Source organism: Heteronotia binoei, chromosome 15, assembly GCF_032191835.1.
Source record: "Heteronotia binoei isolate CCM8104 ecotype False Entrance Well chromosome 15, APGP_CSIRO_Hbin_v1, whole genome shotgun sequence".
NCBI classification, from domain to species: Eukaryota; Metazoa; Chordata; class Lepidosauria; order Squamata; family Gekkonidae; genus Heteronotia; species Heteronotia binoei.
The window spans coordinates 19,211,835-19,235,453 of record NC_083237.1 but is presented as its reverse complement, the minus strand read 5'-3'; the positions used below and the strand labels follow the sequence as shown (position 1 = coordinate 19,235,453).

The window sequence follows — 23,619 nt, the reverse complement described above, 5'->3', positions numbered from 1 at the left end:
AATAGGCCAGAAGCTGCCTTCTACTGACCAAGGCCATTGGTCCTTCATGGTCTGTATTGATTACTCAGACCAGCAGTGGGTGTCTGAGGGCCTCAGGCTTGGACTGAACTGAAATCTCAACATACAAAAAGTACTACAGTCAGAATTTCTACACTGAACCAGCCACACCTCAATGTCTCCCGAGTAGCTTTGGGTTAGGGAACCTCAAGACATTCTTGCTTTGAAAATTTACATATAAAGGAGCATACATTTTGACAGGGTTTCTTGAAAGAAAAAGTATGAAGTATAAACCACCATATGTTCCTTTTCCAAACATACTTGATTTAATTTTATTTGCTGATCAACACAGTAACAAATTAAAGATTACAGAAAGTAGAGAACAAACCCAGGGCAAAGTTTTGGTAAATAGGACATGTGTGGAGGGGGAGAACATTTATCTATCTAGATTTATAACATCAAAATATAGAAGGATACCGGACTGCCCACCCACATCACACCACTTTGCCTTCTTGCATATGTGTAACTATAGGAAATATCATGAAGTAATGCTAAGACTCTAATCTAAGGGTGTCATATGTCCGGCCTGTGGGCCAGAACTGGCCCACCCAGTGCTTTAATCAGGCCTGCAAGGCTCTTTTCTTCCCACCCCCATCCTCACACTTTGATGTTCTGAGGGTGCCAAAGTTCCCTGCTCTTGTTGCCTTGTCTTTGCCAGCTGCAGCAGGAAGCAAAGCTGCAAGGAAAAAGTGGAATGGATTTTCCATTAGGGTCTCTGTGCCCAGATCGATAGGGCCCAGAGATCTTAATGGAAAATCCATTCCATGTTTTCCTTGTAACTTTGTTCTGCAATGAGTTTCAGTGGAGTGGAGATTAGTTTCACTTTCAGCATTCCTATAGCCCACTGAAGCTCATACTTCCTGGAGTTGTGTCCTTGCAAATAAAGAGTTGATGCTTTGAGCCAGCTTGTCTCTGTTGAATGGACCTGACCTAGTGAGTACTCTAACATGGGAACCCACAGCCGAAGAGGGATATTGCACTGGAGAGCTGTTGCCAATCTGAGTAGGCCCTGGAGACGGGAAGAAGCTTGCAATGCCATTTCATTGTTTTCCCAGATTCAGAGCATTTTACATTTTTAGTTTCTGCTGTGATCTTTTTGCTTTTTCTTGATGTTTTATTATTGCATTGCCCAATCCCACTATTCCTCCACCTTTTAATTGTAAACAAAAGATCGTGAGAGTTTTAAGCATGTTTGTATTTTAAGTTAAAAAATAATATATTTGTATTTGTCTGTGTCCTTTATAAAGCTTATGTCTCCACTCCCTGGTATTACATTTTATGACACACATGGCCCGGCCCCACCAAATCCCATTCGTGTCACATCGGCCCTCTAACAAATGAGTTTGACACCCCTGCTCTAATCGGAAGGAAACCAGAATTGAGTGGCGCTGGTTCTGGAGCTTCATATTAAGCAGGACAGTAAGACGCTCAAGAATTATACAACAGTCAAAATAATCAAGCCCTAATTTAATGTTGGCTTGGTTTTCTCTATCAGCTAAAGTATCCAAAGTTTGCATGATTTTTTTTCAGATCCTAATTATTTCTCAGCTCAAATTTTATTAAATGCAATCAACAGAGAGCAAACCTTTTGGCACTCCTGACCTTCCTCCATCACTTATTCGAAGGTAGCAGAGGGACAATTGTGGGTGGGGTGGTCTCATTGGTAAACATCAGGGCACGGCAAAACAAGACAGGATCACTGCCAAAGCCCAGCTGGTATTGCCATACATACATCTGGCTTCTGGGCTGCAGGGTCACATTAACAGATTCCTCCACCTCCGTGGCTTCACTCCAGTTTTCCTGCTGGGTTTGGACAGCTTCCCCGCCATATTCAGCAGGGAGGGAGAACTGGAACTTGGCAATGGCTTCAGCAAGGGCTCCTGGCTCATAGAAGGCACTCATTTCCCAGTTCTGCTCCACACTGTCCATCTTCTTCTTCTTGTATCCCACCTTCTTAGTGATCTTGCTCCATACAATGGGACTGTTGGTGTCATTGAAGATGGTCTTGATCGCTTCCCATCTCCCAAAAGCTGGACCTTCATTAATGGCCAGCCCTCCAGGGATAAAGGGGACCACACTCCCATGGAAGGAATAGGTTACAGCACCTAGGTTTTGATGGAAGTCAGTGCACTTATAGTATCGGATCCCCCATTCATAGTGTGGTTTTACAAAGTAGTAATAATCCTTAATACCCCAGTAATAAAGGCCATTCTGGCAATCTGGATGAAGAGTATATTCAACTGCATTATTATCTGTATTCAAATTAGTGACCCTGTGGTAAACACCTCTGCCTTGGAAAATAATGTAGAAGTGTCCAAAGGCAGAGAAGTAGTGATCCCCTCCTTGACAGCTGGGGTGAAGGCTGTACACGACGACAGCATTATTATCCGTGGTCATGTTAGAGACACAGCGGTACTTGTTTCCTTTGATGATGTAGAAGGAGCCATCCTCATAGGCTAAGTAGTGATCCCCACCCCAACAAGAAGTATGCAAGCTAAACACTTCCAGGTCATAGCCGTGGTTGAAATTGTTTGCCCTCATGTAGCAGCCCAGGTCAGAGCGGACAATGTAATAGTATTTATCCACTCCGCAGAAATCGGCTCCTGGAGCTTTGCTTTTGGGGACTATTTGAGACATTGTGTTTAATCCTAGGAGACAAGAATAATGATATATCTAATTATATCAAAATGGTGTACAAAAAGAATCAAGTGCTCTTCCTGCTTTACAGGAAAACACGATCACAACAGGTTAAGAAAATTCCTTGTGCATGTACTGAAAACAATCATCCCTTAATGGCAAAGTTAATGGTTGTGTTCCTGCCAGCAGGGCAATGAAATGGCCAACCACAGGGAAGCATTTCTGTGATCTCAGGACTCTGTGGGTGTGCAGAACCCACAGGTGCACAAATATACGTGCCTGTTTGATCAAAAATCCTGAATTCCTCTGCTCAAGTGGAGAGAAACCTGTGCATGTGCATAAACCTACATGCAGACTCTGTTCCACTCTCTCATCCGATATGTCCGGTTCAGGAGTGGTGACAGTGTACAAAATCCTGCTCCCTTTGTACCTATCTTCATATCCTTAGATAAGAAGGTCTAAAGAGGGCTCAACTTCAGATTGAAACAGAAAACCAAAATTTAAAATGTGTATTGAATATGCACTCTGGAGGATTGTATTTTTTATGTAATATCTCAAAGGGATTATTATGACTCTAACCATGGGGTATGGCCATAACATTCCAATTTCACATATCAGACTTGGTATAAGCAGTGTTAAACAGCAACAATAAAAGCTCAGCCAGATAGAAAATCTTTCTCTGCAAAGTTCTAATAAAATTGCTAATGGCCTCTTAACCCTTGAGTAATTGCAAATACCCTAAGCCTGTCATTTCTCCCTTGACTCCTGCATTTCAGTCTCCATGTTTATTGTAACATTTCTTTGGAAGGTAAATGGCAAGGACAGGAGGAATTGTGATTTATATTGTGATCCAAGTCTCCTGGAAGGGAAAGACTACTGTTTACTCATGACAGGAGAATTCCACTGCATGTCCTCCAGGTGGACTGGCAACAGAACAGATGGTTGTTCCATGCTTAGAACTTGATTCCCAAAGGAGGCCCAGCCACTTCAAATGGGGACTGTGGCACATGGAAAGAAGCTAATTAATCCTCTGCCTCCCATTACCCACAACTAGAACTAGTCGAGGGAGCTACTGTTTGTATATCAGGCAGGCTTATGTGTACCAATGTCTTAGTGTAAATTTCTCCAATGGGTTGAACAGTGGTTCCGCAGACTGTTTTGGGTTGGGGAAATGACATGGGGAAAAGGCTTAAGCTTGTTCTCCCCTTATGCCGTGGCCTAGAAAGGAACAGACTGCCTGCATCTCTAATTTAGTTCTGAGTACAGAAATCCCAGCACTTGTTTAATTGAAAGTCATCATGGTGACCTTGGGAGCTGTTTTCTCTCTCCTCCCAGCAAAGGAGGGCTACTCTGAATTTACCCCAGCTACAGGTTAGTAGAGCTAGGGTTGCCAAGTCCAATTTAAGAAATATCTGGGGACTTTGGGGGTGGAGCCAGGAGACTTTGGGGGTGGAGCCAGGAGCAAGGAAGTGACATCACTTCCAAGTCAAAGGTCAAGTGATGTCACTTCCTGAGCTTCACTCCTCTATATCACTTCCAGCACACTGCATCAAACCCCACCTCTAAAACCCTTCACGGGGGTTTAGGAATCCTAATTTCTACATCACTTAAATTGAATGTGTCCATCTAAAAAATTCAAACCCATGGACAATGGCTATCCTCCTACACTTCAAAATGGGGTCTCTTCTAATACTAAATGTATATATCCCTCCCCAGCAAAAATAATCAGATATAGCAAGGTGCTGTAATTAATCTGAATTTTTTATTGAAGAACTTTTATTAGATACTCCAGCACACCTGATTCTAAAGGGTGGGGGGGGAGAGAGACTTTAGTGCTAGACTCAATTCAAATGATAAGATTCTAATTGACAAATTTGGATGAAAGCTTGCTAAATAATGTCACTTAATTCAAAACAGATATGGGCTTCCCCCTTAAACAGTGGAAGCCATTCCCAACCTAGTAAGACTTAGTTACTGCTGTCTTCTCAGGTCAAACACAATTACAAGGCTAAGTAGCTCTATCATACCTCTGGTAATTCTGTGGTCAGGTATTTCTCAGTTGCATTCCCTTTGCCACAAAAAAAGAATTTGTAGCTCTTTATGCTTCAGGAACTTGGCAATTTGGAAGCTTAAGATAATTCACACCAGAGAAAATTCTTATATGCACACTAGAGCATATTATGTCCTCCTCTATGTCTAGCAATTGGGAGTGGAGGTTTGCATACATCACCCCTACCAAAAATCCTAATAAGCAGCTCTGGTTACCATCATGTAATAGAATAGCTCTAGGGTTGCCAGGACCTGTCACTGACCAGAGGCAGGAGTAGGGTTGCCAGCTCCAGGTTGGGGTATTCCTGGAGACTTGGAGGTGGAGCCTGGGGAGGACACAGAACTCAGGGGATTACAATGCTCCCAAAGGCCACCCTCCAAAGCATCCATTTTCTCCAGTAGAAATTGACTTTGTAATCTGGAGATATGCCATAATTCCAGGAAATACTTTCAAGTATCAGTTATTCGTCTTTCCATTTAGTGGGATTAGAAAAGAACACAATATCAAAGCAATATCTGCAGTACTGCATTTAGAACACCTGAGACTCAGAAGCAATGTTCCCTCTAAGCTGTGGGGTCATGTGAGCAAAAAATCTACTTTGTGAGCTACTGGCATTGAAGTCATGAGCTCCTGCATAAATTAGTTTCATGTGGGGCCATTTTTCCTGAGCTAAGACAAAAATGTGTGAGCTGGAGACTAAAAACTGAACTAGCTCACACTAACTCAGCTTAGAGGAAACATTGCTCAAAAATATGTTTAAATGTCATCTAGAACCAACATATTCATAATGCAATAAACTATAATGCTTCTTTTTCACAAAAAATACAATTCCTGTCAAACTATCTGATCTTTACCTGGAAAATCCCTCCCCCCAGTTGTTATAGGATTGGTTTGTTTGGTGTGTTTGTTGTGATAAAAAAAAAAAACCTGCTATATCTTAAGGGGGGGGGAAGGAGAGCAAGATAATTAACTCAGCTAAACAATGCTAGCAAATAAAAATAGGTTAGTTTAACACCCATTTTCTCAAGTGAAAATGACTTCTGTAATCTGGAAATGAGTTGAATAAGTATGCTTGCACATGAAAAAATATACCTTGAATTAAACTTTGTTGGTCTTAAAGGTGCCACTGGGTTCAAAGTTTTAGCAAGGTTTTAAAAATTAAGACAAATTTCTTCAGAATGTTCCAGACACCCGGGCCAGCATATACTAAAGTTAAGCTGAACATGGGGTAGCCAAAGGCAATAAAAGCAGAGGAGGCAATAAATCAGATAAGACAATGAAAAAATAAACAGTCTCCACAAGAACACAAGGCTGGAACTGCGCTTAGCCCAGCCCGGCTGAAAAGCACATAAAACGAAAACTTAAGCACTCTAAACCAATACCTTAAATCATTGTAGAAAGCACCTTAGTAGCAGAGCAAAACAGCGTCAGAAGATTACTCCTTGCCTGTACACCCACCCACTGCAATTCCTGTTCTGGAAGAGAGGCTTTTCGTCTTAAAAGCAAAGCAACCCCAAAAGTTCTCAATAAGTATTCTACTGCAAAGTTCTGCAGAAGTTGCTGCTGACAGGTTGAGGGCAAGGCAGTTTATCAGTTCATGCATCATTCAAAATCTCATCAAGAACACCTCATGCCTTTCTGTTCTGTAGTGAAGGCACAGGGCAGGTTTGTGTGAGGAGAAAATGTTTGCTAGATCTCCCCTCTCTCGGTGCCTGGAAGGAATGTTTATTTACACACCAACCACCGTTTGAGCAATGAGATCTACAAATCGCGCAGGCTCTACAAATCTTCCTTACTAACAGGACAGGACAGACACCCCCCCCCCCTCCCTTCCCTTCTTTTTAGGCTCTTTCTTAGCATGCCTGGGTGATGACTGGACTCCAGTGCCGAGCCTTCGGTGGGTGCAGGGAATCAGGCAGGCTCTCTCCAGGAGAGTGGCATGAAATTGGAGCCGTTCCCCTCCCCCCCTCCCGCTTCTGGACTTTTGAAGAGCGGGGGAGGAGGCTATAAATTCTGGAGTCCCCCGCCAGGGCGGGGGGGTTGGGAAGCCTAAGTAGAGCAAAGTGTCAAGACCCACCCCAGAAACTTATTGACTGATTTGTGAGAATTGTCTCCTCATTTTAGAAAGAAAACCACTGAAATAACAGCTCAGTGCTGAACTGCTGACCCTTTACTAAGTGAGTGTGTCTGCCTTACCTGCCAGCAGAAAGGAATTCTTAAGGCATTTATCCGGCCTTCCTGGCTTAGAAATGTAAACAAATGGCTTCCTTGGAAATCAGCAGTCTACCACTGCAGAGCTGATCTGAACACAAGCTATTGCCTGGGCATGTTTGGGTCTACTCTATATGATATGAAACAGGGGCATAGACATTCCAGTTTCCCTGAGGCGGGGCTGGGCCACAGGCGTTGTCTTTTTTTTTTATTATTAATTGTATAACTCGACATCATGTATTCCTTGCTCTTCAGGAAAGCAATCCAGGGACAAAATGTGCATATCTCTTTTTTTTTTCTTTGAGGAAAAAAAATAATTTATTGATTATAAATTCTTCAAATACATTACGTTACATCTGTATGCCATACATCCTGTTATTGTTTCCTGTTTCATAATCCAGTTACAAATAAATAAACAAAAACAATAAAATACGACATCCACAAAATTATTAAAACAGAGAGCAAAGGTAGATTGTTTCCTAAGTTCCTACAATGCTTAATATTCTTACAATCCATCCATTCCTTTTTCTTATATTCATCCTCTATTAGTCATTTCTTACAACTTTTAACCCTTTACTTGCTTTTCTCATCTTTGACTCTATTTTGTATCCAATCATATAACTTCTCCCATCTTTGATTTGCCATTTTTTTTTATTTCCCATTAACTATTGCCGTGAGTATATCTGCTTCTGCAGCTTGTAAAACCTTATCTATTAATTCTTCCATATTTGGAGTTTTGTCTAATCTCCAATATTTTGCATATAACATTCTCGCGGCAGTGAGAACATGTATTATCAAATGAACATCTTCCTTAACCACGTCTTTCTTAACCAGATTTAGTAGTACAATTTCAGGCTTCAACTGAATTACCGTTTTCAACATTCCTTGAAGGAATTCAAAGACTTTGATCCAATATTTTTTTGCCCTTTTGCATGTCCACCATAAATGAATGTGCCAGTTTTTTCACCACATTTCCAACAATTTGGTGATAATCCTGGATATATTTTAGCTAACTGAACTGGTGTGATGTACCACCTATGAAACATCTTAAATAGATTTTCTTTAAAATTTACCGCCTTCGTGATCTTACAGTTAATTTGCCATAATTGTGCCCATTGCTCTAAGTATATATTTTTTCCCAGATTTTGTGACCATTTTATCATTACTTCTTTCACCGTCTCATCTTCCAGTTTCCGTTGCATAAGATAATTATAAAACTTTTTTATTAGTTTAGCCTCCTTACTCATTAACAATTTGTCAAAATCAAAGTTTGCTTTATTAAAACCAATTAGCTTGTCTTTGTTAAATTTTGCATTAATCTGCATTGTTAGCCACCAATCCATTTTTATGCCTTGGTTCCCTAACTTCTCAGCCGTTTTTAAAGTATCATCTTCAGCTGATGCTTAAAGCAAGCGCTGGGATCAGAGGGCGGAGGGAGTGATCCTGGTGCTTGCTGTAAGCATCAGCTGAAGCCAGGCAGACAGGGACAGAGGAAGCACCCGCCCCCTCTGCAAACCCAGCGCTTCGCGAGCGCCGGCTGTGGAGGGGGCGGCGTGCTTTCTCCCTGCCTGTGTGCCTGGCTGGGAGACAAGCAGCGAGATCGCTCCCTGCAAAGTGCTGGGTTTGCGATGGAGGTGGAGGGAGTGATCTCGCCACTTGTCTCCAAGCCAGGCACGCAGGCAGGGAGAAAGCATGCCACCCCCTCCACAGCCAGCGCTCGCGAAGGGAGCGATCCTGGCGCTTGCTGTAAGCGTCAGAGCTGGAGCCAGGCAGGCAGGCGCGGGGAAGCGCCGGGACGGAGGCAGCGGATCGCCCCCCCCCCCCGGAGGAAAGTACGTGCGGTACCTTCGCTCCATAAGACGCACACACTTCCCCCCCTTTTTGGGGGGGGAAAAAGTGCGTCTTATGGTGCGAAAAATACGGTATATATTTTCTTTTTTACTTTTTCCCAGCAATCCAACAATGACTTACATACCAAATGATTACTAAAATATTTATGCCCTTTGCTAATATACCACATATTCGCATGCCATCCTGCTTTGAGATCATGTCCTTCTATTGCTAAGATTCTTTTGTTCTCCAATCTCACCCATTCACTTAACCAAACCAAAGCATTAGCCATATAATATGTTTCCCAGTCTGGCAGGCCCAGTCCCCCATTTTCCTTTTTGTCCCACAAAATTTTACTTTTTATCCTGGGTTTCCTGCCCTGCCGTATAAAAAACATATTTTGTTTAATCTTGCAAAAAAATCTTTCCTTAACACTATATTTATAGTCTGAAATAGAAACATAAGTTTTGGGAGAATAACCATTTTTACTACTGCAATATGACCCATAAATGACAACTGCAGGTTACCCCACTTTTTAAAAGTTATTTCTATCTCCTTTAACAGTCTCAAATAGTTATTTTCATAAATAGCACTACATTTATTAGTTAAATGTATTCCCAAATACCTAACCTTCTTTTCACATTGAAAACCAGCCTTTTCTACTAACTGTCTCATCGAATCTGTCATTTTTTTGTTAACATTTTAGATTTTTGCTTATTTACTTTCAAGCCTGCCACTTGACCATACTCTTTTAACTCCTTTAAAACTTCATCAATAGATTCCAATGGGTTCTGTAAAATCAATATAACATCATCTGCATAAGCTTGTATTTTGTATTCCTCCCCAACAGGCGTCGTTTTGTAGGGTCCTTAAAAGAACTGGCATCCAGTGACATCAAGGAAGGGGCCTCCATTATCACTACTTATAGAGGTGGGGCCATGGGAATCTAGGGAGAAGCTCCCCAGAAATTTAGGTGGGATGAGTTCTACTGCCGCCTTCGAGAGGTGCTCCTCCGTTTCCAGAATGTGGGTCTCAAGGTGAAGCAGGAGAAGTGCTCACTTGTGGTGGACACCGCGGGAACTCATCCAATGGCTGACAAGACCAGGGTTCCAGAGGAGATCTGGGAAATTATAGGCTAGTCAGTCTGACTTCAATACCGGGAAAGTTGGTAGAATCCACAACCCGCATAATGTCCGCTACCTTCTCACCAGGCAGGCAAGTCACCATACGGCCAGTATGCGGTTTTATCACCCAGCTGTCTACTTGCCTAAGGATCGAATCACCAACTACCAAGATCCCTCCTCTCTCCCTGCCCAGGGATGGTTCCTTGGCACAAAAGGATTCCTGCTCACCAACTGAAGAAGAGGTCCCTTCTGAGGGCGCATTCCCTTTATCCTCAGCACAGTGCCTTGTTCCCTCTCGACCCTCATACTCCCTGGCAGCAACGGGGCTGCCACGTTCAGAGCGGGGCGCATCTAATACGCCCACAAGAGTTTTCCCTGAGTGCCTAACTGACTGTCTCTGCTTCTCCAGGTCAGTCACCTCAGCCTCAAGGGTACGAACTCGTTCCCTGAGGACCAGGAGCTCCTTGCATCGAGCACACACCCAAGATTTCTGTCCTATGGGCAGATAGTCATGCATGTGACACTCAGTGCAAAACACTGGAAAACCCCCACCCCCCTGCTGGCATTCTATCTTCATGATAGCTTTTTTTAAAAAAAAAATACAGTCCCCTTTTAAATCCTGTTTGTTTATGTGGCTCCCCTTCTGGAGGGTCAACTTACCTTATTGGGAGCACAAGGAAATTAGGGATCTCGGTTCCTGGTCCTTACAGAGCCCCCAGGCTAAGAGCCACAGGCCAAGAGCGCTTTAGCTCTCTGAGCACTGGCACCTTTTTATTACAAAAAAAAAAAAAGCATTGACCATATTAAACCCAATGCAATTGTTACTAAAATTGGTAGTCTCCAGAGTAATGAGGGAAATTCCTCGTCTGAAGAAGTGTGCATGCACACGAAAGCTTACATGCTGAATAAAACTAAGTTGGTCTTAAAGGTGCAATCGACTCCTACTCTGTTCTACTGCTTCAGACCAACACAACTGTCTATCTGAAGGGAAATTAGCTTAAAGGAGACAAGATGGCTGCCTGAAGAGGCGGAGCCAAGCACAAAATGGGACAGAAGTCATACATAACTCCACTAGTAACTCTTCAATATTTCAGGCAGAGAAACTGCTTCAACAGGATTCCATTAAACACAAACGTATTGTTTGAAAACATTTTCTTGCATATGCACAGCTATCCCCCCTTAGTCATGCATTCAAGCTCCTTGTGCTGCAGTGGCAGCTGTAGCTGAAGCAACTTTAAAAAAAAATCTGTGAAGCTAAGCAGATCTTCAAACCCCAATCGGAAGATCTGTTGGGCAAAAGCGGGGTGTGGCTGAGAGAGCTCTGAGAGAACCATGACTGGCCCAAGGTCACTCAACAGGCTTCATGTGGAGGAGGAGTGAGGAACAAAGCTCGGTTCTCCAGATCAGAGTCTGCTGCTCTTAACCACTACGCCATGCTGGCATTCTGGTTGTAGAATGCTGACTATTTTACATTACTTAATATATTTTCTGAAAAGTGCAATGGGGTGGGGGGTGTCTTTCTAAGATGTGTTTAGGTTCTGCTGCTTTACAATGTAGTAGGCCCTGGTTCTTCTGGACCAGCTGAACCATTCCATTTATCTAGAGTAAGAGAGAAATCATGTTGTTCATAGTACAACCCCCCAAAAAACACACAAGCAAATTCCTATGTGTCTTCCTTCATAGCCCTCCATTCAGTTAGTGTGGATTCTTTGGTTGTGGTCATCCAGATGCTCCCCAATAGGCCAGAAGCTGTCTTCTACTGAGCAAAACCATTGGTCCTTCAAGGTCAGTATTGTCAGACCAGTAGCAGCTGTCCCAGGGCCCCAGGCTTGGACTGAAATGAAATCTCAATATACAAAAAGTACTACAGTAGGAATTTCTTCCCTGAACCAGCTACACCTCTTTTTATATATATAAAATTTTTTATTGTTTACTAATTAGAATGTACAATTTTCCATTGTCTCATTGTTCCGTTATGAATTTTCCTCCCCCATCCCTCCCCCCTCGATCTAGACTTCTTTCTTCTTTCAGCCAGGGGCATAGGGCTTGAAGCTCCCACTGAACGTCTTCCTTCTGTTCCTCTTTTATCCAACTCAGGTAAAGCGACCACTTTTCCTTAATCCTCGATGTTCTATCTTCCCATGGTAGATCCTGGTTTGTTATATCCATTATATCTGACTGAACAAATTCAAACAAATAATTATGCCAGGTTCTTTCTGTCCATTTATTTTTATCTTTCCACCCTACTGCTATTACTGCTTTACCAGCTAATATCATCGCTTTTAATAGATCTTGGTTCTTTTCCCCTATTATCTCATTACCTATAACGCTCATCGACATCAATTCAAAATCTATATTCAGCTTTACTTGACAGAGCTTGTTTATTATTCTTACTATATTTTCCCATACTATTTTGACCTCATGACATTCCCACCACATGTGAGTGTACCATCCTTTCATTTTTTTGCTGTGCCAGCAGTTTGGGCTTAATCCTAGAAACATGTTGGCTAATGTGGCTGGGGTTCTGTACCATTTGATATAAAATTTTAGCTCCATTTCCCTAAATTTATGTATTTTTATTCTCTTAATTCCTTCCATTAATTTTTTTGCTTTTTGTTCTGTTTTTTGAGTTTCTGTACTCCATTTTCTTTGGAGGTGGTCTATTATTCCTTCTTCATCTGAGGTCATTTTCTTATAGATTACACCTGCCAATCCTCTTGTTTTTTTCCATTAATTTATAAATCTCTTCTATTGGTTCTTCTATATTTATGTCACTATTTTCAATTATCTTTTTAATTTTTGTGTATAAACCTGCAGCTTTTAACCAGTATTTTGCACCCACTGCCTCCTCTAAAGCTTGAAATGGTTTTAAACTATTTGCAGATAACAAGTCCTGTACTCTACTGTATCCTTTTTTGTTTAAGTAGTTCTCCCCATCTATAGTCTATGCCTTCCTCTTCCAAAGTTTCCAAAGGTGACCATCTAGATATTCGTTTTAACCATTTTGGCTGCCACTTTCTCCAAATCATTAATGTACTTTTCCTTGGTCCTGTATCCAATTTAAGATCTTTAGTCCATTTATTTATAAAAATACCAAATTTCCCTACCCCTTTGTTAGCTTCATTTTCAAACCTAACCCATTTCTGATTCCCTTCTCTTTCTATTTCTAGTAATGCTTTAAGTTGAAAAGCTTCATAATAGTTTATTATGTCTGGTACTCCCCATCCTAGTTCAGAGTTATGATTATATACTAACTTTTTTTGCAATTCTAAATTTCTTAGTACCAAAAATCCATTCTTGTATTTTTGTGTTCCAATTATTCATTTTTTGTTTATCCATTTCTAATGGTATTGTTTGGAATAGATATAATAATTTTGGTATCTAAAACATTGTAACACTTTTTACTTTAGCAGTTATACTCACGGTTTTCCTCCTCTATCCCTTCATATCTCTTGTTATCTTTTCCCATACCTTTTAATAGTTTTTTTCCCACAAGCTTATTAATATTTTTATGAATTTCTATTCCCAAATATTTAAATTTCTTGACACCCATTCCTGTTTTCGTTAACCTATTAATTTCCTTCCTTTCCTTCAGATTCACATTATAATACATTATTTCAGATTTCCCCATATTAATTCTTAATCCCGATATCGCTTCAAACTCGTCAAATATATTTTCGTTTCCTTAATTCCCTCTTTGGGATTTGATATAATCATAATTATATCATCTGCAAATAAGTTAATTTTCATTTCCTCCTTGCCCATTCTGCATCCTTCTATTCTACCTGAATTCCTAATTCTTTCAGCCAGTTGTTCCATCGCCATTATAAATAAGGCTATAAATAAGGACAACCTTGCCTTACTCCCCTTAAAATTGGAAATTGTCCCGTATGTTCGTTATTCACTCTTACAGCTGCTGTGCCTTCTCTGTAAATTTCCTGAATTGTATTTATAAATGGCTGGCCGATTCCATATTTCGACATTATGGACCACAAAAATTCGTGAGACAGTGTGTCAAATGCTTTATATACATCTAATTTAAGTAGTCATAGTTTCTTAGCTTGACTATGACATATTACATTTAATATATTTCCTATAGGGTGTGCTATACTTGTACCTTTCACAAACCCATACTGATCTTCTTTTATTATATGAGGTATTACGTTTCGCAGTCTATTTGCCATTATTTTGGCAAAAAATTTATAATCTTGATTTAATAAACTTATTGGTCTGTATGACCCAACTTCTTGAGGATCTTTCTGAGGTTTCACTATTAAAGTTATTTCCACTTTCCTCCAAGTATTGGGAGCCTTTCCTCCCTTTAGGATAGTGTTAAACACTATTTGCAGCTCCGGGATCATTACTCCTTTCATTTCCTTGTAGAATTCTGCTGTAAAGCCATCTAATCCCGGAGATTTGCCAGTGTTTAAACCCTTTATTACCTCAACTATTTCTTGGGTTGTGATTTCTTTCTCTAAATTTTCTTTTTCTTGATCTTTTAAACTTATTCCTATTTGCTCCCCAAATTCAACTATGTCTTTTTTTGCATATAAAGTTTTATAAAAATCCAGGAAGGCTTCTCTAATCTCCTTCAGGTCCTGCGTTGTGTTTACATATGTTCTTATACTTTTCACCCTTTGCTTATGCCTTCTACCCTTCAAATAGTTTGCCAATCTCCTATTTGAGTTTATTGTGATCCTCTGAAATTCATTCCTTACCATAGTTTGTTTTTTCCAGAGTGCCATAGAGTCAAGAGAATCTAATTGTCTCTTAAGTTCTTTAATTAATTTTTGCCTATCTGGACGAATTTTTTTGCTTGGTATCTCTAACATTTCCAGTTCTTGTATTTTTCCTGTCTTATTAGAAAACCATTCTTTTTTTATTTCCTTTATTTCCTTAATTTTTGTCTATCTGGACGAATTTTTTTGCTTGGTATCTCTGTAACATTTCCAGTTCTTGTATTTTTCCTGTCTTATTAGAAAACCATTCTTTTTTATTTCCTTTTCCTTCTTTATGCATTGCCCCCTAATTACTGCTTTAGCTGCATCCCAAAGAATATCCGTGGCCACTGTCCCTCTAATTTCTGTAAAATATAATTTTAACTTATTTTCCATAGATTCTTTATCTTTTTCTTTAGACATAATCATATTATTATATCTCCATATTCTTTTAACCTGTTCACCTTTTATTTCTATTTCTATACTCAATGGGGCTGAACCAGCTACACCTCAATGTCTCCCAAATAACTTTGGGTGAGGGAGCCACACGGCATTCATACTTTGAAAATTTATGCAAAGAACGTTACATTTTGACATTTCTCAAAAGAATAAGTATGAAGCATAGACCATTCTATATTCCTTTTCCAGACATGCTTGATTTAATTTTATTTGCTGATCGACACAGTAACAAACTAAAGATTACAGAAGGTAGAGTACAAATCCAGGACAAAGTTTTGGAAAATAGGGCATGTGTGGAGGTGCAGAATGTTTAATGGTCTCTTGAGAGGATGTAAAAGGATACCAGACTGCCCACCCTCATCACACACACCACTTTGCCTTCCTGCATAGGTAGAAATGCCAGAAATATCATGAAGTAATGGGAAGCCTCTAATCTGAAGGAAACCAGACTTGAATAGTGATGGTTCTGGAGCTTCATGCAACTCAGGACAGTGAGAAGCACTCAAGAATTATACAGTGGTTAAAATAATCATAGCCTAACTTAATGTTTAGCTCGGTTTTCCTCTATTTACCTCTCAGCTAAAGTATCCAAAGCTTGTGAGATTTCTACAGACCTTAATTATTTATCAGCCCAAATTGTATTAAATGCAACCAACAGAGAGCAAACCTTTCGGCACTTCCTCTATTACTTATTTGAAAGGGGCAGAGGGACAGTTGTAGGTGGAGTGGAATCACTGGTAAACATCAGGTCACGACAAAACAAGATAGGCTCATTGCCAAAGCCCAGCTGGTATTGCCATATGTACATCTGGCTTTTGGGCTGCAGGGTCACATGAAAAAATTCTTCCACCTCCGTGATGTTGCTCCAGTCTTCCTGCTTGGTCTGGACACCTACCCCCCCATATTGGACAGAGAGGGAGAACTGGTACTTGGCAATGGCTTCAGCGAGGGCTCCTGGCTTATATGAGGTGCCCATGCTTGTTTTCCAGTTCTGCTCCACACCGTTCATCTTCATTCTGTTATATCCCACCTTCCTAATGATCTTGTTTTCCCATACTTTGGGACCATCAGAGTCATTGGGGATGATCTTGATTGCCTCCCATTTCCCAAAAGCTGGTCCTTTATTAATGGCCAGTCCTCCAGGGATAAAGGGGACCACACTTTCATTGAAGCGACAGATATCAGTATCTGGGTTTTCAAGGAAGCTAGCGCACCTAACGAACTGAATACCTGATGCTTCATGCTGTTTTACAAAGCAGCAGTAATCCTTAACACCCCAGTAATAAACACCATTCTTGCAACTTGTGTAAAGGGTATATTCATCCCCATTTTCATCTGTATTCATATTCGAGACTCTGCGGTAAACACCTCTGTCCTGGAAAATAATGTAGAAGTATCCAAAGGCAAAGAGGTAATGATCCCCTCCTTGACAGTTGGGGTGAAGGTTGTACACGACAGCATCATCACCCTTGTCCAGGTTAGTGACACAGCGATAGTTATCTCTGTTGATGATGTAGAAGGAGTCATCCTCGTGGGCTAAGTAGTGAGCTCCACCCTGACAAGAAGTGTGCAAGGGAAACACTCCTATGTCTTTGCCCTCAACGAAATCACTTGACCTCATGAAGCAACCCAGGTCGGAGCGGACAATGTAATTATAAGTGTTCTGGCCACAGAAATCAGATCCTGGAGCTTTGTTTTTGGGGACTATTTGAGACATAGTGTTTGATCCTAGGAAACAAGAAGAATAGCAAGAATATATCATTAGATCATTGTGTGCAAAAGTGCCTTTCTGGTTTACAGGAAAACATGATCACGACAGGTTAAGAAAATTAGTAATTGTCCTGTTCCGATCAGTGGGGCAGTGAAATGGACAATCACAAGTAAACTGGGCTTTCTGCACTTGCAGGACACTGCAGAACTTACAGGTGTACAGATATATGTGCCTACGGCTCTTTCAGTGTGATCAAAAATCCTGAATTCCAGATCAGGTGCAGAGAAACTTGTGCATGTGCATAAACACGCATGTAGACTCTGTTCCACTCTCTCACTGAATATACCCAGTTCAAGGGTGGCAACAGTGTACAAAATTCTGCTCCCTGCCTACCTTCCTTCATATCCTTTGATAAGAAGGTCTAAAGAGGGCTCAACTTCAGGCTGAAACAGAAAACTGGAATTTAAAACGCGTATTAAATGTGTACTGTGGAGGGTTGTGTTTTTATGAAATATCTCAAAAGGATGATGACCAGTGTTCCCTCTAAGCTGTGGAGTCTTGTGAGCAAAAATTCTATTTTGTGAACTACTGTTATTAAAGTTGTGAGCTACTGCATAAATTAGTTTGCTCTAGGGTCATTTCCCCTGAGCTGAGACAAAAAAGTGAGAGCTGGAGGCTAAAAAATTGTGAGCTAGCTCACACTAACTCAGCTTAGAGGGGACACTGATTATGACTGTATCCTGTGTTTAGACATCATTCCAGTTTCACATACCAGACTTGGTATTAGTGATGTTAAACAACAAGAAAAGCTCCGCAAGATAGAATATCTGATCTTTCTCTGCAAAAATTGAGTAAAAGAGATGGCTCCTAACAGTGTGAGGAGGGTGAATTCTACCAATACCCTAACCTTGTCATTTCTCCCGTGACTCTTGCATTTCGCTCTTTATGTTTCTTCTTGTCATATTTCCCCGGAAGGAAGATGACAAGGAGAGGAGGAATCTCAATTTATGTTTTAATCCAAATCTCCTGGAAGGGAAAGACTTCCAATTGCTCATGATTGGAGAATTCTGCCACACATCTTTGTCAACAGATGCGTCCTGAGAGTTCCATGCTTAGAACTTGATTCCCAATGGAGGCTTCAGATGGAAAGAAGGGAATGAAACCCTATGTCCCATTTCCCACCGGCAGGAAGAGCTACTATTTGCTCATTAGGCGAGCTTATGTGTACCAATGTCTTTGCGTAGATTTCTCCAGCGTGTTAAACAGTGGCTCCCTAGGCTGTTTTGGGTTGGGGAAATGACATGGGGTGGAAAGTGCAAACTTGTTCTCCCCTTATACCATCGCCCAGAACTGAACAGAGACTGCCTGCGGGTGTTTTTACACTGACAGTTTGCGACTCTCTATCACCGCATTGGAAACTCACCTTTTACATTACCTAGCGTTCTCACAACTGTTTTGCATCTAGTTTTGATCTGGTCTGTTCTCTATAGGCGTTTCAAACTTGTATTGTAGAAGTTTTCATGCGTTTTAAAAGACTCCTCCAAAAGCCACCACAAGGTGCAGTAATTTGCATGAGAACTGACAGCACTTGAAATGTTTACATGTCATTGCTTGCCTCATCTAGTAATTTAAATGTGTATTGTTTTTGCAGTGTTGACACGATTTCCAAGCAATCGTATACATTTAACTAAGCACTGGTATTCTGACTACCCTCTGATCAGAGGCACCCCCCCCCAAAAAAATTGAAACACTTAAATGTAAAAGGAAAATAATTAAAGCGGAACAGTGGCAGACGATTTAAAGACTCTAAAACTCTGGATCAAACTGAATGTAAAAACACCCTGCATTAGGGTTGCCAATCCCCAGGCGGGGGCAGGGGATCCCCCGATTTGGAGGCCCTCCCCCCGCTTCAGAGTCATCAGAAAGCGGTGGGGAGGGGAGGGAAATGTCTGCTGAGAACTCTATTATTCCCTATGGAGATTTATTCCCATAGAAAATCATGGAGAATTGATCCGTGGGTATCTGGGGCTCAGGGGGGGCTGTTTTTTGGGGTAAGGGCACCACATTTTCAGTATAGCATCTAGTGCCTCTCCCCAAAATACCCCCCAAGTTTCAAGAAGATTGGACCAGGGGGTCCAATTCTATGAGCCTCAAAAGAAGGTGCCCCTATCCTTGGGATGGAGAAGGTAGAGAAAGAAGTACTTTTCTCCCTTTCTCACAATACAAGAACTCGTGGGCATTCAATGAAATTGCTGAGCAGTCGGGTTAGAATGGATAAAAGGAGGTACTTCTTCACCCAAAGGGTGATTAACATGTGGAATTCACTGCCACAGGAGGTGGTGGCAGCTACAGGCATAGCCAGCTTCAAGAGGGGGTTAGATAAAAATATGGAGCAGAGGTCCATCAGTGGCTATTAGCCACAGTGTGTGCGTGCGTGTGTGTGTGTATATATATATATATATACACACCGTATTTTTTGGACCATAAGACGCACTTTTCCTCCCCCAAAAAGTGGGGGGGAAACTGTGTGCGTCTTATGGTCCAAAGGTACGTACCTTCGGGGGGCGAGGGGGCGATCCGCTGCCTCTTCCTCCGATCCAGCGCTTCCCCGGCCCTGCTTGCCTGGCTCCATCTTCTTCAGGCAAGTGTGGGATCACTCCACATGGCCCCAGCGCTTTGCAAGCGCCAGCCGCGGAGGGGGCAGCGTGCTTCCTACTTCCCTGTGTGCCTGCCTTCAGCTGTGATGTCTAAAGCAAGTGCTGGGATCGCTCCCTCCCCCCTCCGATCCCAGCGTTTGCTTTAAACATCACAGCTGAAGGCAGGAACGCAGGGAAGTAGGAAGCACGCTGCCCTCTCCACAGCCGGCGCTCGCAAAGCGCTGCGTTTGCGGAGAGGGCAGGTGCTTCCTACTGCCCTGTGTGCCTGCCTTCAGTGTGATGTCTAAAGCAAGTGCTGGGATCGCTCCCTCCCCCCTCCGATCCCAGCGTTTGCTTTAAACATCACACTGAAGGCAGGAACACAGGGAAGTAGGAAGCACGCTGCCCCCTCCGCGGCCAGTGCTTGCGAAGCGCTGGGGCCACGTGGAGCGATCCCACGCTTGCCTGAAGAAGATGGAGCCAGGCAAGCAGGGCCGGGGAAGCGCTGGATCGGAGGAAAAGGCAGCGGATTGCCCCCCAGGAGGGGGGTGCGTCTTATCCTCCGGTGCGTCTAATCGTCCGAAAAATACAGTGTGTGTGTGTGTGTGTGTATATATATATATATATATATATATATAAATTATTGGCCACTGTGTGATACAGAGTGTTGGACTGGATGGGCCATTGGCCTGATCCAACATGGCTTCTCTTATGTTCTTATTCTATGTGGCTCTTAAGTTAAGCAAGTTTGGCCACCCTACTCTTAGCACTGTCCTTTCACCTTCCATCTTTGAAATGTGAATCTTCTGACTTCAGCCTGCCTTGTGCTCAGTTTCCCATTTACTGAAGTTTCCCTAATAATTCACCCCTCATAGCAACTCACCTGAAGCCTTGACTTTTCACTGGTCTTGGGAAAGTAAAATCTCTCTTTCGTCTTTGGATTTTTTACAAACTGCAAAAGAGAAGAAGCAGTCAAGTTCAGTGAGAACACTAATTTGCTAACCAGTCACTCAGTCATTCTATATTATGGTCATTTGACCAAACATATAACACATTTACACACACAAAAATCAAGGCATACCAGATAAAACTATTTAAAATTAATATCTAATTACAATACAGTTTCCGAGACCTAAAAAACACCAAACAGAATCTTTTTTTAAATATCATGTTTATAGTTTATTGAAATTGTGCACAAACCCATTTACCATTACCAAACAAAAAAATCATACATTATTAAAACAGAGATCGAAGGCAGTGTTTTAAATGTCATATGTACATTCCCATTTCACTATCTCTACTCAGCATTTAATACATTTACATTCACTGTTGCATTACAAATTAAACCCATTTATCCTTTTCCCCTTACATAATACCTTTCTACTTCCATTCTCCTGTAACCACCTATGCAATTTGTCCCTCTTATTTGTAACTATTTGCTTAATGTAAGAGCCAAACAGAATAAATGCCAGATGCTGGAGGGAGGGAGGGAAGGAAGGAAGGAAAATAGATGAGGAAGGAGGGAGGAGAGGTAGAAAGAAAGCAATTTTAAACGCATTCTCCAAACTGCCAGCTGGCTCTTTCTGTGAAAGTGTGTGGATCAGTTGGCTGGCTTGGAGAAGCGATTTAAAAAGAGAAATGCCTTCTCCAAGCTGGGTGACAGGGCAATGGGGGCTTTGAGTGCCACACAATAGGCGTGAAAGAGCCACATGTGGCTTCCGAGCTGCAGTTTCAGAGAGAAGATAATCGAGTTCAGCTTTTTCAGTGAAACTAGAGATTTCCCTCAACTATTTTGCAATCTGTATTTCCTACATTGTAAAAGGAGGGGCAAGTAATATAAATCGACACTTGCAGTGAATTTGCTGGCTCTAAGACCTGGGTCAACTTTACAAAAGCCTCCCCCTTGGCAGCATTGGCATCTGTAACATTGCTACAGCTCTTCAGTCATGTGTGCCTGAGCAAACATTACTGCTTGAGATCACACTGATGCCAGGGAGCTCTGGTTCAGGATCTATGTCACCCTGAGAAGCAGAGGCCTAGAAGGCAACTGAAGGAAAATGCAATGTTCTCTCTCTCTCTCTCTCTCTCTCTGAAGAAGTGTGTGTATGTACAAAAGCTTATACCTCGAATAAAACTTCGTTGATCTTAAAGATGCCACCGGATTAAAACTTTGTTTTGTTTCTATCTCTTTCTGTTTGCTATAGTCATATATAGTGGAGCTGTTAGCATTTCAGCCAGCATCTGTGCCTGTGCCTTTAAAAACTTCATTGATCAGTAGATCTTAACAGGTGATGATGCTTCTCTCCACCCCACTAAAAATATTGCCTGCTGATCTGTGACTATCAAATTGCCCTGAAAATCAGTTTTTACACCCATAATCAGTGGGCAACCATACACTGTATTTTTTTTAAAAAATTAGTCAAAATACTTCCCCTTCACTTCCCATTCAAAAAAAGGGAGGGGGGGAAGGTCACAGAAACCAAACAGCTTCAAAAGTATGGAATGCAGAAATAATCAGAAAGGAGCAGATTAGAATAATTTAGTACTTACTCTACAGATCTTGAGCTGACAACAACGAGAAGAACGCCGGCAGTCGGGAACACTCTGCTACTGGACCACTCTGGTACCTGCATCCTCTCCCAGTTTATATTCTGGAGTGTTAAGACCCGCCCCAGAAACTCATTGACTGATTGGTGAGAATTGTTTCCTCATTTTAGGCAGTGCTGACCCTCACCCGATGAGTGTGCCTGCCTCACCCACCAGCAGAAAGGAATTTTATCTGACCTTCCTGGATTAGAAATTTAAACAAGTTGCTTCCTTGGAAATCTGTGGCCTGCCTCTGCAAACATTATCTGAAAACAAATTATTGCCTGGGTGTGTGAAGCAGGGGTGTAGATTTTCCACTTCCTTTTTTTTTTGTTTTAACAATTTATTGATAACATATGGTTACAAAACTTAGTTATAAATTTCCTGTACTAACCCATATATTTCAATCCCCCCTCCCTCCCTTGTTTGACTTCCCCGAAGTTATATATTTAAGTTCAATACTAAAGGTACCAGTAACTAATCAAAGTTCAATATTTTTTTCCCTCATCAATACTAAAAAATTGTCCAATGTCTTTACATTCCACTCTTTCTCCATATATCCTTTAAATTTCTTCCACTCCTTTTTGAATATATCTAGATCATAGTCTCTTAGAGTTCTAGTTAGTTTGTCCATCTCACTCCACGATAAAACTTTCATAATCCAGTCCCATTTCTCTGGTATTTTTTCTTGTTTCCACAGCTGCGCATACAATGTCCTAGCAGCTGATAGCAAGTACCAAATTAATGTCCTGTCTTCCTTTGGAAATGTTTCTAATTGTAATCCAAGCAAAAAAGTCTCTGCAGTTTTTTTAAAGTCATAACCCAAAATTTTGGAGATTTCTTGTTGTGTCATCATCCAAAATTCTTTCGCTTTTTCACAAGTCCACCACATGTGAAAAAATAACCTTCATGTTTTTTACATTTCCAACATCTATCCGACATTTTCTTACTCATCCTAGCCAGTTTTTTCAGAGTCATATACCACCTATACATCATCTTAAAACAGTTCTCTTTAATACTCTGACAAGTTGAAATCTTCATCGAGTTCTTCCAAAGGTGCTCCCACGTATCCATTTGTATTTCTCTATTCACATTGATTGCCCATTTGACCATTTGAGACTTTACTACTACTTCTTCTGTAGACCATTTCAATAATAGTTTATATACTTTCGATATCAATTTTTCATGATCTCCAAGCAGGACTCTTTCTAATTCTGTTTGCTCACGTCTAATTGATTTTCCACTTCCCTGGAGCTGGGCCAGAGACATTGCTGGGCCAGAGGTCCATAAAAGGACCAGGATCCAGTGACATCACAGGAAAGGGCCTCCATTATCATTACCTATGGAGGTGGGGCCATGGGGAACTAGGGAGAAGCTCTGCAGAACCCCCCCCCCCCCAACTATGTCCCTAGGTTGGGCCAAACCCTGGAAAAGGTGGGAGTTGGCCAGTGGTTATAGTGGTATCTCAGCCATCTCCTGCTGTGTCCTGTTTTTGAAATTCACTTTTCGAATAGTCACTTTAAGATCTGCAAATTTATATATCAAGTGCATCAGACAAACACATGGTCACAAATTTTACAGTAAAGGGCAACACAGAAAA

General features: G+C 41.4%; 1 protein-coding gene across 2 annotated transcripts; it reads right to left on the bottom strand.

The window, feature by feature from the left end:
- Positions 1 to 1,505: 1,505 nt before the first annotated feature.
- LOC132583843 (uncharacterized) lies at positions 1,506 to 22,093 on the bottom strand. Of its 2 annotated transcripts, XM_060255533.1 has the most exons (3): positions 21,984 to 22,093; positions 20,317 to 20,385; positions 15,264 to 16,814 (listed from the first exon to the last, which is right to left on the bottom strand). In XM_060255533.1, exon 3 carries the CDS (start codon positions 16,801 to 16,803, stop codon positions 15,772 to 15,774), a length of 1,032 nt encoding a protein of 343 aa, XP_060111516.1. In that variant the 5' UTR covers positions 16,804 to 16,814; positions 20,317 to 20,385; positions 21,984 to 22,093; the 3' UTR covers positions 15,264 to 15,771. The 2 variants fall into 2 exon arrangements, with proteins under 2 accessions (XP_060111517.1, XP_060111516.1); XM_060255534.1 differs by lacking the exons at positions 15,264 to 16,814; positions 20,317 to 20,385 and adding an exon at positions 1,506 to 2,705 and having other exon boundaries at positions 21,984 to 22,086.
- Between the last annotated feature and the right edge of the window lie 1,526 nt (positions 22,094 to 23,619).